This window comes from Dendropsophus ebraccatus, chromosome 10 (assembly GCF_027789765.1).
Source record: "Dendropsophus ebraccatus isolate aDenEbr1 chromosome 10, aDenEbr1.pat, whole genome shotgun sequence".
Classification (NCBI taxonomy): Eukaryota; Metazoa; Chordata; class Amphibia; order Anura; family Hylidae; genus Dendropsophus; species Dendropsophus ebraccatus.
Genome location: NC_091463.1, coordinates 8,250,276 through 8,270,423, shown reverse-complemented (window position 1 = coordinate 8,270,423; position 20,148 = coordinate 8,250,276). Strand labels below are relative to the sequence as shown.

The following is a 20,148-nucleotide window of genomic DNA, read 5'->3' as shown; positions in this document are numbered from 1 at the left end:
CGTCCCGGAGGAGTTACATAACAAACGGACCTCTAAGGTAGTTTACTTGCTGGATCCCCAGAATTTGTGGGGAAATAACAATAACAAATAGGTGGACTATAGGATTAATGTTACGACATACGCTAACTTAATGAATTATATGCACTAGCACTTTGGCATTGTAATATAACGTTTTTTAGCATTATTTATTGTGTATTGCACTTTATCCATCTGTAAGACGACTTGTGTTGTGGGTCAGGGATTGCAGCAAATAGTATGAGCAAAATAAATTAAAAACCACCTCCGGGATAGCCACCGTTCTTTTTAATGTTAGGTTTTCTCTCTTTTTATGAATTGTTTTAAATATATGTACTTAATAAAAGATAAAATTTTCTTGCTACGCAAGTTCAGCATTCTTCTTTTTTGGTGAAAATATATATATATATATATATATATATATATATATATATATATATATATATATCTTCATCGGGGTGAAGCACTTGCTGAATGGACCCTTTGTGGAAGACGTTCTCTCAAGTGCTTATTAAGTATTTAAAGGAATCAGCTCATTGACTTGGTCTACACACAATGGCTCCGCTAGGGAAACTCCTGAGACGTCCCATTACACTTCAGAATATCTAACCCCGCAAGCACTACACAGGAACAACTTTATACAGTTATTTAAGGGGCCCAATATGGGGTCTGTAATTATTTCTGGGGTCCATCTTCATTTTGGGAGTTGATATGCCAGGGTCTGTATTTACTGTATATAGGGGGTCTCCTCTTTGGTCTGTATTTGCTTTAGAGGCAGGTAGAATAGTGACTGCAGCTCTGGAGTATAATACAGGATGTAGCTCAGGATCAGTAATGTGTGTACACAGTGACCTCTACAGCAGAATAGTGAGTGCAGCTCTGGGGTATAATATAGGATGTATCTCAGGATCAGTAATATAATGTATGTACATAGTGACCTCACCAGCAGAATAGTGAGCGCTGCTCTGGAGTATAATACAGGATGTAACTCAGGATCGGTAATGTATGTACACAGTGACCCCATCAGCATAATAGTGAGTGCAGCTCTGGAGTATCATACAGAATGTAGTGATGGAGAAGTACAATAAATAAAACTTACGGAGGCTTCAGTACGTTGGGCTTTTCATACAGCATTCTAGGAAAATTAGGAAAGAAGAATAAAAGAATTCATATGCAACAAAGAATTTGACTAATGAACAGGACGTTCTCCCCTAGATGTGTAATAGCTTCTGAAATACAGGAAATAGTCCAAATTCCTGAGAGAACAGCAACTGCCCTGAAAGATCACTGGAGGAGGTGACTACATGTACATTTATACTACTCCAAAAGGGTAAGGAAGTGGATGAACACTGACGCTGTTATAGGGGACAATGCTTACAATAAAGGGGTACTTCTATGTAAAAATCTCCAGTTTTCCAGTACATATCAGCTGCTGTATGCCCTGCAGGAAGTGGTGTATTCTTTCCAGTCTGACACAGTGCTCTCTGCTGCCACCTCTGTCCATGTCAGGAACTGTCCAGAGCAGCAGCAAATCCCCATAGAAAACCTCTCCTGCTCTGGACAGTTCCTGACATGGACAGAGGTGGCAGCAGGGAGCACTGTGTCAGACTGGAGAGAAATTTCAAATGTGATGAAGCAAAATAAAAATATAACTATATAACTTTCTGACACCGGTTGATTGGGGGAAAAAAACGAATTTCCCCAGAGCACTTTTAATATAACAGTACGCTGTCTTTTTTTTTCTCTTACTTTTGTAGTGAAACGTCTGGTTGGAGATTCAGCTTTGTGGTGTTGATGATGGTTCTGGTTTTAATCCTGTGTGGGGGAAAAAAAAAAGATTAAAGATGGAGCTGAACATGTAAGAGGGGTCTGAGGGGAGTTAGAGGAGACATATATGTTTTTCATAGTTCAATATAGAATTATACCTTTGCTGCCAGATACTCACTGCGGATAGCACATAATGGGGAGATCAGAATAAAACTTCTCGTCTTTCATGTTAAACCTGAAACAAAAATCTTATGACTGACATGGCTGATACCAGAGAGTAATAGATTGTATATACCTGTCCTACAGTCACCTCCCAGCCTGACATGGCTGATACCAGAGAGTAATAGATTGTATATACCTGTCCTACAGTCACCTCCCAGCCTGACATGGCTGATACCAGAGAGTAATAGATTGTATATACCTGTCCTACAGTCCCGTCACCCCCCCCAGCCTGACATGGCTGATACCAAAGAGTAATAGATTGTATATACCTGTCCTACAGTCCCCCCCCCCCCCAGCCTGACATGGCTGATACCAGAGAGTAATAGATTGTATATACCTGTCCTACAGTCACCCCCCCCCAGCCTGACATGGCTGATACCAGAGAGTAATAGATTGTATATACCTGTCCTACACCCCCCCCCCCCAGCCTGACATGGCTGATACCAGAGAGTAATAGATTGTATATACCTGTCCTACAGTCCCGTCACCCCCCCCAGCCTGACATGGCTGATACCAAAGAGTAATAGATTGTATATACCTGTCCTACAGTCCCCCCCCCCCCCAGCCTGACATGGCTGATACCAGAGAGTAATAGATTGTATATACCTGTCCTACAGTCACCCCCCCCCAGCCTGACATGGCTGATACCAGAGAGTAATAGATTGTATATACCTGTCCTACAGTCCCGTCCCCCCCCCCCAGCCTGACATGGCTGATACCAGAGAGTAATAGATTGTATATACCTGTCCTACAGTCACCTCCCCAGCCTGACATGGCTGATACCAGAGAGTAACAGATTGTATATACCTGTCCTACAGTCACCTCCACCCCCCCCAGCCTGACATGGCTGATACCAGAGAGTAATAGATTGTATATACCTGTCCTACAGTCACCCCCCCAGCCTGACATGGCTGATACCAGAGAGTAATAGATTGTATATACCTGTCCTACAGTCCCGTCCCCCCCCCCAGCCTGACATGGCTGATACCAGAGAGTAATAGATTGTATATACCTGTCCTACAGTCACCTCCCCAGCCTGACATGGCTGATACCAGAGAGTAACAGATTGTATATACCTGTCCTACAGTCACCTCCACCCCCCCCAGCCTGACATGGCTGATACCAGAGAGTAACAGATTGTATATACCTGTCCTACAGTCACCTCCACCCCCCCCCCCCCCAGCCTGACATGGCTGATACCAGAGAGTAATAGATTGTATATACCTGTCCTACAGTCCCGTCCCCCCCCCCAGCCTGACATGGCTGATACCAGAGAGTAATAGATTGTATATACCTGTCCTACAGTCACCTCCCCCCCCAGCCTGACATGGCTGATACCAGAGAGTAATAACCTGTGAGTTCCCCTGTCCTACAGTCTGAGATAGCTTAAAGCAGTGAGAAATAGTAGAATAGTCGATATGAGTATGAAGGGGCGGAGCATAACCGATTGATTTTTATTCCTGACTCATGCTCCGCCCCTTCATACTCAGGGCACCAATCATAGCTCGGCTTCGAGAGATCTTATAAACTCACCAGCAAAAAGACACCACAATCAGGATCATCAAATAGATGAGAATGTAAAAATACTTCCCCCCGATGCTCTTTTCTTCTGGAAGGAAACAAAAAGACAGGAGAGGATGATGGGAGTCGGGGACGAGACCTGCAAGCACATAAACTGCTCTTCATTTACACAGTCATATCCACCGTACAGAACGCCTTAAAGGGGTACTCCAGTGAATAAAAAAAAGTTTTTCAAATCAACTGGTAGCAGAAAGTTATATAGATTTGTAATTTGCTTCTATTAAAAATGTCCAGTCTTCCAGTACTTATCAGCTGCTGTATGTCCTACAGGAAGTGGTGTAGTCTCTCCAGTCTGACACAGTGCTCTCTGCTGCCACCTCTGTCCATGTCAGGAACTGTCTAGAGCAGGAGAGGTTTTCTATGGGGATTTGCTGCTGCTCTGGACAGTTCCTGACATGGACAGAGGTGGCAGCAGAGAGCACTGTGTCAGACTGGAGAGAATACACCACTTCCTGCAGCACATACAGCAGCTGATAAGTACTGGAAGACTAGAGATTTTTAAATAGAAGTAAATCACAAATCTATATGACTTTCTGAAACCAGAGGATTTGAAAGAAAGGGATTTTTGCTGGATAATTCCTTTAAAAGGGGTACTCAGGGCAAAAAAAACCCACAAAAAAACAGAGGGCAGGGGGTGGGGGGAACAAAGGATACTTATTCGTCCCCATGCACCACTGCTCATGGTCCCACACCAGCTTCCTGTAGTTCCCAACCCTGTGACATCGCTTAGGATCCTATTACACGAAGAGATTTTTAACGATAAACGACTAACGATAAACTATCGCAAACTAGATTGTTTATCATTAACCTGAAATCATTCACCATATTAAACAGGTCGTTAGATACGATCGTTATTGCGATCGTTTATTCCTTTTGATCTCAGCAAAACAATGGACAATGTGCTATTATACAGAACGATTATCGTTTAAATTTGAACAATATAACAATTTTTTGCACGATAATCGTCCGGTGTAATAGGGCCCTTAGGCAGTCAGTGCCGGGTCAGGACAACTCTGGCTCAGCAGGTGGTATGATGTATGTGAGCCAGTATACAATTCACCACGCTTGCACACAACCCCTTTAAGCCTCTTACACCCGCTATAAGCACCCTAGTGCACTCAGCCAATCTGTTTCTATTTAGATGTATGTTTGAGCCAACAGGAGACCAGAGGGTGACAGTGAGCAGTGGCTGTTCCCACCACCCTCTGCCCAAGCCATTAACTTTGGAGTCTTGATATTAGGGACCCGATCCCATCTGTAATCGAGCGCCCATCGCGGTGATCAATGTCGGAGCTTTCACTAGAAACCATCATTTATACTGCCGGAAAACACGGATAACGATTGTTACTGTCTATCGGTAAAGCATCTATCCTGCTGATATGTCCTATAGGGGGGGGGGGGAGCTGAGGATGAAGCATGTAACCTGCTGATATGTCCTATAGGGGGGGGGGGGAGCTGAGGATGAAGCATGTAACCTGCTGATATGTCCTATAGGGGGGGGGAGCTGAGGATGAAGCATGTAACCTGCTGATATGTCCTATAGAGGGGGGGGAGCTGAGGATGAAGCATGTAACCTGCTGATATGTCCTATAGAGGGGGGGGGGGGGAGCTGAGGATGAAGCATGTAACCTGCTGATATGTCCTATAGAGAGGGGAGCTGAGGATGAAGCATGTAACCTGCTGATATGTCCTATAGAGGGGGGGGAGCTGAGGATGAAGCATGTAACCTGCTGATATGTCCTATAGGGGGGGGGAGCTGAGGATGAAGCATGTAACCTGCTGATATGTCCTATAGAGCACGGGGAGCTGAGGATGAAGCATGTAACCTGCTGATATGTCCTATAGACGGGGGGGGCTGAGGATGAAGCATGTAACCTGCTGATATGTCCTATAGAGGGGGGGGGGAGCTGAGGATAAAGCATGTAACCTGCTGATATGTCCTATAGAGAGGGGAGCTGAGGATGAAGCATGTAACCTGCTGATATGTCCTATAGAGGGGGGGGGCTGAGGATGAAGCATGTAACCTGCTGATATGTCCTATAGACGGGGGGGGCTGAGGATGAAGCATGTAACCTGCTGATATGTCCTATAGAGGGGGGGGGGGAGCTGAGGATAAAGCATGTAACCTGCTGATATGTCCTATAGAGAGGGGAGCTGAGGATGAAGCATGTAACCTGCTGATATGTCCTATAGAGCACGGGGAGCTGAGGATGAAGCATGTAACCTGCTGATATGTCCTATAGAGCACGGGGGGCTGAGGATGAAGTATGTATCCTGCTGATATGTCCTATAGGGGGGGGAGCTGAGGATAAAGCATGTAACCTGCTGATATGACGTATAGAGCACGGGGAGCTGAGGATGAAGCATATATCCTGCTGATATGTCCTATAGAGCACGGGGAGCTGAGGATGAAGCATGTAACCTGCTGATATCTCCTATAGAGCACGGGGAGCTGAGGATGAAGCATGTAACCTGCTGATATGTCCTATAGAGCACGGGGAGCTGAGGATGAAGCATGTAACCTGCTGATATGTCCTATAGAGGGGGGGGGAGCTGAGGATAAAGCATGTAACCTGCTGATATGTCCTATAGAGCACGGGGGGCTGAGGATGAAGTATGTATCCTGCTGATATGTCCTATAGGGGGGGGAGCTGAGGATAAAGCATGTAACCTGCTGATATGACGTATAGAGCACGGGGAGCTGAGGATGAAGCATGTATCCTGCTGATATGTCCTATAGAGAGGGGGGCTGAGGATGAAGCATGTAACCTGCTGATATGTCCTATAGAGCACGGGGAGCTGAAGATGAAGCATGTAACCTGCTGATATGTCCTATACAGCACGGGGATCTGAGGATGAAGCATGTATCCTGCTGATATGTCCTATAGAGCACGGGGAGCTGAGGATGAAGCATGTAACCTGCTGATATATCCTATAGAGCACGGGGAGCTGAGGATGAAGCATGTAACCTTCTGATATGTCCTATAGAGCACGGGGAGCTGAGGATGAAGCATGTAACCTGCTGATATGACATATAGAGCACGGGGAGCTGAGGATGAAGCATGTAACCTGCTGATATGTCCTATAGAGCACGGGGAGCTGAAGTTGAAGGGAAGTTTCTCACCTTGATCCTCAGTGATATTTTTGGGAAGTTTGCAGGTTATTGTATATGCTAAAGGTGCGCGATAACGATCGAATTCGAATGATAATCGTACGTGTAAACGCAGCGAACGATCAAACGACGGACGAGAAATCGTTCATTTTGATCTTTCTTCTTTTTATTAAATTGTTCGCAAAAAATTCGCAGATCGTTACGTGTGAACAGTCGTTCGCCGATTTAACCAATGTGTGAGATAGGCTTAAGCGATCGCAAAACGAATTTTCCGTACGATATATACGTATAAACGCTGATCGTTCAGAAAAAAAATCGTTACTCCGACATCGTTAATCGTACGATCAGGCCAATTATTGTTTCGTGTAAATGCACCATTATAAGGTATTATTGTGCACTGGGGGCGGGGCTATCACCCTCAGTGCAACAATTCCCCCCCCCCCCCCCAGGAGGGGCAGGCCAGCCTGGGGTGGACTGGTGTACTGGGGGTGATAGCCCCGCCCCCAGTGCACCATGACACCTTATTAACATATGAAATAACCTGCAGATTTCCCCAAAATGGCACTGAGGATCAAGATAAGAAATGTAACTTTATTGTCAGCGCCCTGTGCCCTATAGGGACATGTCTTATATATTTATATATATTTTTTTCTCTCATGTATTTCATGTATTTATGTTGCTATTTTTGTATTCATGTATATGTTTATATACAGTGGTACCTTGGTTTAAGAGTAACTTGGATTAAGAGCGTTTTGGTTTAAGAGCTCACAGTTTTTCAAAATAGTGACTTGGTGTAAAAGCATTGCTTTGGTGTAAGAGCTCCCTGTACTGGGTGGGAGGGGGAGTGGAGGAGGGGCATGGTCTGTATAGCGGGGTCTACAGCCCTGTACTCTGACCCAGGAAGTCTCCTTCACCTTCCAAATCATAGCAGATCCACTTCAGGCTGGGGATTACATCAGGGGACAGGACTGTGGGGGGGGGGGGGTAATCTCTCCATAGCTGTAACCCCTCTCTCCCCGGACAGAGAGTGCTGCATGTATGTGCCCACATCTGTCCTGCTCATTCCTTCCTGCTCCCTGCAGTCTCTGTCCGCCCTTGTGTTTCCCATCCTCTCCATTACTGTACAGTAACTTATAATATCACAGATTCTGCTGTTTCTGAATGTTTCATCTGTTTTACATCTTATTCAGAATAATAAATCATTATATTTGGGGTGTGGAACCAATTGTCTGCATTTCTATGATTTCTTATGGGAAAATTTGCTTTGGTATAAGAGTGGATTTGGATTACAAGCGCCGTCCCAGAACGAATTATGCTCCTAATCCAAGGCACCGCTGTGTATATATTTTATATTTTTTTTATTTATGTATTTTTTTAGCTATTTATATATGTATATTTTTGATAGGAAGTACAGAGCAAAAATCCAACATTCTGGGATACCATTGCATGCATTATTTTTAATCTATGTATATATATATTTTTTATGTAAATTTAGAGTGTATATTTTTTGTATATATATATATTTTTATGCGTGTATATATTTTCCACATTTTCTACAATGTACGGCTCTCCAGTAACAGAAAACCTGCAGAATTCTGAACGTGATTTAGAGGTGAATGGAGAAGAACATTTCCTGTAATTCAAGATCACAATAACAAAGGCGAAGCCGAGGATGAACGTCAGGTAGGCGACTCTCTAACTGGAATGTGAGCGTCTGGGGAAAGCGAGTCTAAACAGGGCCTGGTATCCCTCTGGCTTTACACTGAGCGGTTATATAATTTATGTGTAACGTGATCTCCATCTTGGATTGTAGAAGAATAGCGCAGGTCGCTGCGAGTTCAGGCTATTATAACAAACAATGAGTGACTCACAAACATAAAGGTGCTTATATATAAACATTAATATAACCTTAAAGGGACACTCCAAGCAAATCTGTTATACCGTGCACCATGTGGAGAGAGTGGGGTACAGCTGTCACTGGTGGATGGATCCCTATGGCACACATCACCCTCTCAGGCTGGAGGAGGAGCAGAGTTCCAGCATCACTTGTCATTTATTCATGGAAATCTCTGCTTTTTCTGGCTTATTTAGTCAAGTGGGCGGTCTTCTTCAGTTATCCAGTACAGTTATTAATGTGCATAAAGAGTGGGCAGTCGTAGGACCGCCCACTTGACTCCTATTCCCAGAATGAGCAGAAGTTTACATGAAAAGTTATCCTAGCTGGTTAGTGCTTAGTGTAACCCCTTTCTTGCAGTGTTGCCGCTCTGCTGTCCATGAAAGGTCAATCAAAGCTTCCTTCTCATCTTAACTGTTTTTCTCTTTCTGCTCACATAGCACCTTACAAACCTAGTGTATTGATAACCCCCCTTCTGCCTCCACATGTCATCTATAGTAGCGGGCTGTAACTCGCTCAGTACAGGGCAGCCTGTTGATCTAGTGCACTTTTACCAGCACCATTTTGTGGCATAGCAGAGAGGAGTAAGTGCAGTGCTGTATTGGCCAGAGATGTAAGAGAGGGATTCCTGTGCGTGCACTACAGATAGATAGATAGATAGATAGAACAGCTCTGGTCCTACCCCTGAAATATACAGAAAAAGAATTCACTGTGCACCATAGAAGAGGCTCAATAACAGCAGTGACATCACTAACCACCACTCTCAAGGGTTAATCTAACAATACCAGACAGGCTTTGGAAACAATAGGTACGCTTTCTTTTAACTATAGGATCACCAGGGACATACCCATTACACTAGTGATGGTATCATATAACCCACCAGCTTACTGGAAGTTAGATTACCCATTGGCTCACCAGGGACACCATTACCTATCAGACCAGTAAGGATATTTTATAACCCACTAGATTCCTGGTTACGTGACAGGGGCATTTCCATCTCCACCAAAATAGTTTATTTCCCAGGAATCCTCACATTCAACATTTTTGCAAATATATTCATTTAGCAAACATGTCACCTCCTCCTGATATGCTGCTCTCTCCCTCCTATTGTTGACAGCTCATTGTCTAGGTTACCGACCACCACTTTGCTCTAAAAGCAGTGGTCTGGTTGGGATAGATAGATAGATAGATAGATAGATAGATAGATAGATAGATAGATAGATAGGAGATAGATAGATAGATAAAGAGCTCACAGTTTTTCAAAATTGTAACTTGGTGTAAGAGCATTGCTTTGGTGTAAGAGCTCCCTGTACTGGGTGGGAAGGGGAGTGGGGGAGGGGCATGGTCTGCATAGTGGGGTCTACAGCCCTGTACTCTGACCCAGGAAGTCTCCCTAACCTTCCAAATCATAGCAGATCCACTTCAGGCTGGGGCTTACATCTGGGGACAGGACTGTGGAGGTAATCTCTCCATAGCTGTAACCCCTCTCTGCTAGACAGAGTGCTGCTATACTGTGCCCACATCTGCCCTGCTCATTCCACTCTGCAGTCTCTGTCAGTCATTGTGTTTCCCATCCTCTCAATTCCTGCTATAATGTGCCTGCACTCACACTCAGCTATACGCACTGCTGCTATAATGTGCCTGCACTCACACTCAGCTATACACACTGCTGCTATACTGTGCCTGCACTCACACTCAGCTATACACACTGCTGCTATAATGTGCCTGCACTCACACTCAGCTATACGCACTGCTGCTATAATGTGCCTGCACTCACACTCAGTTATACACACTGCTGCTATAATGTACCTGCACATACACTCAGCTATACACACTGCTGCTATACTGTGCCTGCACTCACACTCAGCTATACACACTGCTGCTATACTGTGCCTGCACTCACACTCAGCTATACACACTGCTGCTATAAAAAAGAAAAACAGGCAGTCGGCACTTACTTTGCTTTGCACCAGTAAAAAGTCCAGAGATAGTCAGCTGTGTGAGCAATCAGCAGTGGGTGGTGCACATGTGGCAGCTAAGCAAAGCAAAACAATCTGAACAAGTACTAAAGAGAAAATGAAGCCGCGGCAACTCACCAGTCTGCAGAAAAACGTTTCTTCTTTATTGTAGGTACATATTAGTACAAGAAAACATCACGGGGGGGGGGGGGGGGGGGGGGGATGGTGGGAGGACGGTCACACAGGCATGTGTAAGGTAGCGATGATCTTTCGTGTGAGCTAGTCACACTTCATCATGTTAGCCAGATGAAGTGTGACTAGCTCACACGAAACGATTGTCGCTACCTTACACATGCCTGTGTGACCGTCCTCCCACCATCCCCCCCCCCCTCTGTGATGTCTTCTTGTACTATTATGTACCTACAATAAAGAAGAAAAGTTTTTCTGCAGACTGGTGAGTTGCCGCGGCTTCATTTTCTCTTTAGCACTTGTTCAGAATGTACCTGCACTTACACTCAGCTATACGCACTTCTGCTATAATGTGCCTGCGCTTACACTCAGCTATACACGCTACTGCTATAATGCGCCTGCGCTAAGGGCCCTATTCCACGGACCAAGCAACGATGTAAACGAGCACCGATCTGCTAGATCGGCGCTCGTTTACTGGGCCTATTCCACAGCCCCGACGATCGTTAAGCATGTCATTAACGATGTCCTTGCAGCCCACATTACCTGTCCGGGTTTCTCCTGCGCTCCGTCTTCCTCCGCGGGTCCCGTGTCGTAGCATCAGCTTCGATGCGGCCTGACTGAGCTGTCAGACAGTGGCTGTCCCGCGGTGGTCCCAGCCAGTGATTGGCTGAGCGTCTGACAGCTCAGTCAGGCTGCTCCGGAGCTGCTACTGCTGCGCCTCAGGACCCGGGGAGGAAGATGGAGCGGAGGAGAAGCCCGGACAGGTAATGTATGGTGCTGCTCAAATCGTCGGTCGCCCGCCGTGCACCGCTATTCCACCGTAGCGATGCGCGATGGGGGACTGATGATTTTAGGTCTGGCCCTAAACAAACTACAAAACACAACAATCACTGAACTCAGGGAGAACAGTGAAACAAACTATCAGCCGATGACACGATCATCGGCTGATCATTTTCTCTATTCCACCGAGCGATAATCGTCCGAATCGGGTCGATTCGGCCGATTATCGCTCCCGTGGAATAGGCCCCTTATATACAGCAGTGTGAATGGCGAAGTGTAAGGTTTCTGTCACTGTCCTCCTGCACAGCCCTGCTTCTCTATTCTAGCCTGTTGTACTACACTACTGAATAATGGGGATCTGCAGCTCCATCCTGTATCTACAAGCTGCTGTGTTATCAGGGTTATACAGTTACTATACATTATACACCACATGCTGCTATACTGTACAGTAACTTATGTATCACATATCCAGCTGCAGTGTTATTAGGGTTATACAGTTACTATACATTATACACCACATGCTGCTATACTGTACAGTAACTTATATATCACATATCCAGCTGCTGTGTTATCAGGCTTATACAGTTACTATACATTATACACCACATGCTGCTATACTGTATAGTAACTTATATATCACATATCCAGCTGCTGCTCTATTATCAGGGTTATACAGTTACTATACATTATATACCACATGCTGCTATACTGTACAGTATCTTATATATCACATATCCAGCTGCTGATGTGTTATCAGGGTTATACAGTTACTATACATTATACACCACATGCTGATTGCTATACTGTACAGTAACTTATATATCACATATCCAGCTGCTGTGTTATCAGGGTTATACAGTTACTATACATTATATACCACATGCTGCTATACTGTACAGTAACTTATATATCACATATCCAGCTGCTGTGTTATCAGGGTTATACAGTTACTATACATTATACACCACATGCTGCTATACTGTACAGTAACTTATATATAACATATCCAGCTGCTACTGTGTTATCAGGGTTATACAGTTACTATACATTATACACCACATGCTGCTATACTGTACAGTAACTTATATATCACATATCCAGCTGCTGTGTTATCAGTGTTATACAGTTACTATACATTATACACCACATGCTGCTATACTGTACAGTAACATATATCACATATCCAGCTGCTGCAGTGTTATCAGGGTTATACAGTTACTATACATTATACACCACATGCTGCTATACTGTACAGTAACTTATATATAACATATCCAGCTGCTGCTGTGTTATCAGGGTTATACAGTTACTATACATTGTATACCACATTCTGCTATACTGTACAGTAACGTATGTATCACATATCCAGCTGCAGTCTTATTAGGGTTTTACAGTTACTATACATTACCGTATTTTTCGCTTTATAAGACGCACTTTTTTTCCTCCCAAAGTGGGAGGAAAATCTAAGTGCGTCTTATAAAGCGAAGACGCCCAGCCTGCCCCTCCATCGCCGCTCAGCTGAGCTGATCAGAAGCCCGGGAAAGTGCAATGAGCAGCACTTTCCTGGGCTCCTGATCGGCTGTCAGCTGAGCGAGCGGGCGGAGGTGGTCCCGGAACTCACCTGTCCGGCGGCCCCAGCAGCTCCTGTCTCCCGTCGGCCGCGCGCACTTCCGACATCCTCCGGGCACAGGCAGCGGGGTACAGAGACTGCCTGTGTCCTGGATGTGTTCTGCAGCCTCTATCATTCATGATAGAGGTTGCAGGACACTTCCGGCACAGGCAGCGTCTCTGTACCCCGCTGCCTGTGCCCGGAGGATGTCGGAAGTGCGCGCGGCCGACGGGAGACAGGAGCTGCTGGGGCCGCCGGACAGGTGAGTTACTGGTTTGTTGTTTTAGGGGGGAAATGGCTGCTATGGGGGGCACAGGGTACTAAGGGGGTCACTGGCTACTATGGGGGCACTGTCTACTATGGGGGTCACTGGCTACTATGGGGGGCACAGGGTACTAAGGGGGGCACTGGCTACTATGGGGGTCACTGGCTACTATGGGGGTCACTGGCTACTATGGGGGTCACTGGCTACTATGGGGGTCACTGGCTACTATGGGGGGATTGGCTACTATGAGGGGCACTGGCTACTATGAGGGGCACTGGCTACTATGAGGGGCACTGGCTACTATGGGGGGATTGGCTACTATGGGGGTCACTGGCTACTATGGGGGGATTGGCTACTATGGGGGGATTGGCTACTATGAGGGGCACTGGCTACTATGAGGGGCACTGGCTACTATGGGGGGCACTGGCTACTATGGGGGGCACTGGCTACTATGTGGGGCACTTTATGGGGGATTGGCTACTATGTGGGCACTATATGCTATCTCCAAACTGTGACAATGAGCAAAATATTTTTTTTTCTATTTTTCTCCCCTAAAATCAGGGGTGCGTCTTATCAAAAGGTGCGTCCTATAAAGCGAAAAATACGGTATATACCACATGCTGCTATACTGTACAGTAACTTATATCACATATCCAGCTGCTGTGTTATCAGGGTTATACAGTTACTATACATTATACACCACATGCTGATTGCTATACTGTACAGTAACTTATATATCACATATCCAGCTGCTGTGTTATCAGGGTTATACAGTTACTATACATTATACACCACATGCTGCTATACTGTACAGTAACTTATATATCACATATCCAGCTGCTGTGTTATCAGGGTTATACAGTTACTATACATTATATACCACATGCTGATTGCTATACTGTACAGTAACTTATATATCACATATCCAGCTGCTGTGTTATCAGGGTTATACAGTTACTATACATTATACACCACATGCTGCTATACTGTACAGTAACTTATATCACATATCCAGCTGCTGTGTTATCAGGGTTATACAGTTACTATACATTATACACCACATGCTGCTATACTGTACAGTAACTTATATCACATATCCAGCTGCTGTGTTATCAGGGTTATACAGTTACTATACATTATACACCACATGCTGCTATACTGTACAGTAACTTATATATCACATATCCAGCTGCTGTGTTATCAGGGTTATACAGTTACTATACATTATACACCACATGCTGATTGCTATACTGTACAGTAACTTATATATCACATATCCAGCTGCTGTGTTATCAGGGTTATACAGTTACTATACATTATGCACCACATGCTGATTGCTATACTGTACAGTAACTTATATATCACATATCCAGCTGTTGCTGTGTTATCAGGGTTATACAGTTACTATACATTATATACCACATGCTGCTATACTGTACAGTAACTTATATATCACATATCCAGCTGCTGTGTTATCAGGGTTATACAGTTACTATACATTATTCACCACATGCTGATTGCTATACTGTACAGTAACTTATATATCACATATCCAGCTGCTGCTGTGTTATCAGGGTTATACAGTTACTATACATTATATACCACATGCTGCTATACTGTACAGTAACTTATATATCACATATCCAGCTGCTGTGTTATCAGGGTTATACAGTTACTATACATTATACACCACATGCTGATTGCTATACTGCTATAATGTGACAGATTCAGCTGTTTCTAAATGTTTGTTTCATCGGTTTTACATGTTATTCAGAATTAAAAAAAAAATCCTTATTTTTGGGGTGTGGAACCAATTGTCTGCATATCAGTGATTTCTTATTGAAAATTTGCTTAGGTTTAAGAATGGATTTGGATCACAAGTGCCGTCCCGGAACGAATTATGCTCCTAATCCAAGGCACCACTGTATATATACACATCAGCCAGACCACTGCTTTTATAGTGGTGGTCGGTAACCTAGAGAACAGGATGTTAACAGTAGGAGGAAAAGAGCAGCCTATCAGGAGAAGGAGACACGTTTTCTAAATGATTGTATTTGCAAAAATTATAACTTGACAAGTCGTGTAAGTTGAACTAGGTTATCTGAGATGAGACTACCCCAAAAAAGTTGGCAGCAGAGTGGCAGACTAGAAAGAATACACCACTTCCTGCAGGACATGCAGCAGCTAATATGTACGGGAAGACTGGAGATTTTTACATAGAAGTAAATTACAAAACTATATAACTTTTCTGACACCAGTTGATTTGAAATAAAAGATTTTCATTGGACAACCCCTTTAGTAGTAAACCAACCAGACCACTAAGGAAATCCCTGTAATCACTCAGGAGTCAAATCTTTGGCTGTCCGGGCATGATGGGCATTGGACGTTTGCAACAGCTGGAGGGCTGCAAGTTTGACCCCCTGTTCTAGAGGAATCAGCAGGGCCGTGTAGTGCACCAAGGGCTATAGAGATCTGTGATATTACAGATAAAGCTTTAGGGACTTGAATAACCTTTTGTTTCCTACACTATGCAGTGTATTTCCAGGAAGAAAAAAAAAAATTCTAGATATTGTCGCGTTTCTACATAGTTTATGCTGCCGAAAAGCATCCTACAGGTTTCTCTTGTTCTTCCTGATTGCTTCATCGGAAGCCTGCCATGTGACCAGTGTTTTTGTGTTTTTGTTTGGGGTGTGGCCACGAAATCTGCAGATTTTTTTTTCTGTTTTGTTACTACTGCATTAGTATTGTCTATTACTATCTATAGAGCCGCCATCTCTGGGGTGAGAGGTCAGTAGATAATGTACAATACTAATGCAACCGTCAGTCCCCCGAGGCGGTGGAGATGCAGTCAGACCTAGCACTTCCCACACAGTAAAAAAAAAACATCCGCGGGAAATATCCTGAACGTTCTCATTATTTTTAATGGGGTTTTTTTCTCACCTGTTTTATTTTACTGACAATTCTGTCCGTCTTTTGGTATAATTTCCCTGTGTGTGAGCATAGCCTGAGGGGGGCTGGCCGGACCAGGTGGTCTTTTATGTTACTATGGAAGCTAAAGCGGAGTGACAATACAGGGAAGACTCCACCTCAAATTACTTCCATCCACTTCTAGTTTAGGCTTCAAAAACGACACAGGTGAAAGCCCCCATAGACTTCAACACGACGACGGCAAATGAACACAAATCAGGCACAACCGGCTACTGGTCAATGGTTTCCGGCCCCTTTAGGACCTAGAAGTGACTACGTTTCATACAGTAATAATTGTGACACCTCCATAGGACTCCACGTACGTTATACTCTCCACGGAATACGTTACTCCTGCACAGTGACGGTTTCAGGTTTAATGGTATTTGCAAATTCACTGTAATAAACTATTTCCACCACCTTGTGGCCCCCGAAAAATCCAACAGGAGTAAAAAAAAAAAAAAAAAAAAAAAAAAGCACACAACAACAATGTAGCACTATATATAAATATATCTGTGGTATATATATATATCTCCCTGTCTTTTGGTATTTGTTTTTGGTTTCTAATAGATATATTGTATGTATACTAGACATCGGATATTATGTAGACATAAGAGTAGCGATTATATTTCTTTTAAGCAATATTATTTGAATTACATCCTGACTGTACCGGTTGCCTGTAGACGTATTCACGTCTTTGGCTGGATTTCCTTTTATATTTAGGTGTGTGCATTTATGGCCATGTTCACACACAGGATTTTGTTCAGTATTTTTATTTTCAACCAAAACCCGGAGGGGGTTGAAAACCCAGAAGCGGTGCAGATCTTTCCATTATAATTCTATCAGTTCCACTCCTGGACTTGGTTGAAGAAAGACTGACGGAAATCCTGTGTGTGAGCATAGCGTATATGTGTATATTTATATACTATTCACTGCCGGCTCTCGACCATCTTCAGGAGAAAACTACAATGACTGGCTGCCCCCACCCCCTCACCTTGTAGAGCCCTGCCGGGCAGGGTCCTCGCTTCCTATGTGCCTGTCTGCCATTAACTTTATTCATGTAATGTGTATGGTTTTTTTTGTAGTGTTCTGTACGTTACACCTTATAACTTATACAGCGCTCTGGAAGCAGGGATGCTTTAAAAAAGAATTAATATACTAGGGGTCCAACTCTATTGGGGGCCATTCCAATATGGGTCCATCTTTTTAGGGGGCCATTCCTATATGGGTCCATCTCTATAGGGGGCCATTCCTATACGGGTCCATCTCTATAGGGGGCCATTCCTATACGGGTCCTTTTGTTTATTTATTTTTTTTGTTTTGTTGTTGCATATTTATAAACACTGAATAGTTTTTGTTTTTTTTAAATGAATTAAATAATCAATTAATAAATAAAAAAGATAGCCGGGAATATACAGCTAGCAGCCGCCATCAGGGGTCTCCTATGTGATCTATTCCTTATATCTGAACGACGGGAAAGTTCCTGGGCCGATGATACATCTCGTAAACCCCCTCCACCCCCCAGGAGCTTGTCGAAACAGGCATGACAGAGCACACATATCTCCAAGGGGATCTGCTGTTGGTTTTTTTAGCGCTCTGGGGTTTGTTTTATACAGGTTTAGCAGAGCTGAAGCCACTCGTAGTCTTTGCACGGTGAGGATTTTGCATTTGTAGCATATGGCGGATTTACTATCAGTCCTAGCTGCAATCCTAAAAATAGTCAATGATATCAGCAGGAGTTGTGGCCAGTGACTCGGCTCCATCTGTGGACCCCCCACACTCCCCCATGCTATATAGAGGTACTTACGCTTCTCTGGCTGCATGCTGCGGAGCGGAGAGGCTCAGGGATCTGCTGCTGCGTCCTGGGAGCATGCACTCATACACTGGTCAGGCGTGGTGCTGCCTGTGTCTCCTGTTTCATATGGAAAGTAACGCTGCACCTGCTGGATGATGAGTAAGCCTCATTACCCTGTATACTGCCTCTATCCCTCTGTATACTGCCTCTATCCCACCGTATACTGTATCTATACCTCTGTATACTGCCTCTATCCCACCGTATACTGTATCTATACCTCTGTATACTGCCTCTATCCCACCGTATACTGTATCTATACCTCTGTATACTGCCTCATTACCCTGTATACTGCCTCTATACCTCTGTATACTGCCTCTATCCCACCGTATACTGTATCTATACCTCTGTATACTGCCTCTATCCCACCGTATACTGTATCTATACCTCTGTATACTGCCTCTATCCCTCTTTTACCTCCCGTATACTACCAGGAATGGATTGAAAACACAGAAAGGCTATGTTCACACACTGCTGAAATTGAGTAGATGGCCGTAATTTAATGGCAAATCAATCTATATACAGCTCTCTCCCTCTTATTACACTATATACTGTATTACACGGTATACTGCCTCTTTACCGCCATATACAGCCCCTACCCCTCTATTACACTGTATACTGCCTCTCTCCCTCTGTATACTGCCTCTATCTATATACTGCCTCTCTCCCTCTATACCGCCTCTCTCCATTTGTATATTGCCTTTATCTATATACCGCCTCTCTCCCTCTGTATACTGCCTCTCTCCCTCTATATACTGCCTCTATCTATATACCGCCTCTCTCCCTCTGTATACTGCCTCTCTCCATTTGTATATTGCCTCTATCTATATACCGCCTCTGTACACTGCCTCTATCTATATACCGCCTCTCTCCCTCTGTATACTGCCTCTCTCCCTCTATATACTGCCTCTATCTATATACCGCCTCTCTCCCTCTGTATACTGCCTCTCTCCATTTGTATATTGCCTCTATCTTTATACCGCCTCTGTACACTGCCTCTATCTATATACCGCCTCTCTCCCTCTATATACCGCCTCTCTCCCTCTATATACCGCCTCTCTCCCTCTATATACCGCCTCTGTATACTGCCTCTCTCCCTCTGTATACTGCCTCTCTCCCTCTGTATACTGCCTCTATCTATATACCGCCTCTCTCCCTCTGTATACTGCCTCTATCTATATACCGCCTCTCTCCCTCTGTATACCGCCTCTATCTATATACCGCCTCTCTCCCTCTGTATACCGCCTCTCTCCCTCTGTATACTGCCTCTATCTATATACCGCCTCTCTCCCTCTGTATACCGCCTCTCTCCCTGTATTACGCTGTACGCTCCCTCTATTACCTGTTATTCCGCTGGGTCCTGTGTATACAGATGGGTTTCCTCCGGGATACGTTATACACAAGCTCTGATAAATCCCTTTACTAAAGCCAAGAATAACATTGTGCCGCAGTTATTACGGCTCCAGATCCCGTGCTGCTCCTCGCACAGCTGTAACCCTATATCCGATAATATCCGATGGCCGTCGCTCCCTGGACGTGGATGTACACAGCCCGGCTCACCTGAGCACAAAGGAGATTCAACAAGCAACCTTACACCAGAGTTGCCACCAACAACACATAGCAACCAATCACAGCTCAGCTTTCACTTCACCGGAGCTCATGAATATTTTAAAGTTGCGCAGTGATTGGTTGTTTTCTGCAACACTAGACATTCCTACTGTAGTCAGTGATAAATCTGCCCCCAGGGCTTTCCTTGGAAGGTTTCCCATCTCCAAAGGTGGAATCTGATTGGTTGCTAGGGGCAACTCAGACAGTTTCACTTTACACCATGTTTGATAAAGATAAATCTCCCCCGGGGTGTGTGTGTGTATATGTGTATATATGTATGTGTATATATATATATATATATATATATATATATATATATATACACACACAGT

At 44.3% G+C, this 20,148-nt stretch overlaps 1 protein-coding gene across 2 annotated transcripts in view; it reads right to left on the bottom strand.

Moving 5' to 3' along the window:
* LOC138766327 (histo-blood group ABO system transferase-like) overlaps positions 1-19,798 on the bottom strand; it is a 29,183-nt gene extending 9,385 nt beyond the window's left edge. Inside the window, exons 1-6 of one of the 2 annotated variants that reach the window (XM_069943860.1) lie at positions 19,551-19,798; positions 18,164-18,299; positions 3,538-3,664; positions 1,961-2,017; positions 1,765-1,830; positions 1,115-1,150 (exon numbers count right to left, since the gene is read on the bottom strand). In XM_069943860.1, coding sequence (XP_069799961.1) covers positions 1,115-1,150; positions 1,765-1,830; positions 1,961-2,017; positions 3,538-3,664; positions 18,164-18,179 — 302 coding nt within the window. In that variant the 5' untranslated portion in view covers positions 18,180-18,299; positions 19,551-19,798. The remainder of the gene's footprint in view (positions 1-1,114; positions 1,151-1,764; positions 1,831-1,960; positions 2,018-3,537; positions 3,665-18,163; positions 18,300-19,550) is intronic. The other variant, XM_069943861.1, reaches the window with a different exon arrangement.
* Between the last annotated feature and the right edge of the window lie 350 nt (positions 19,799-20,148).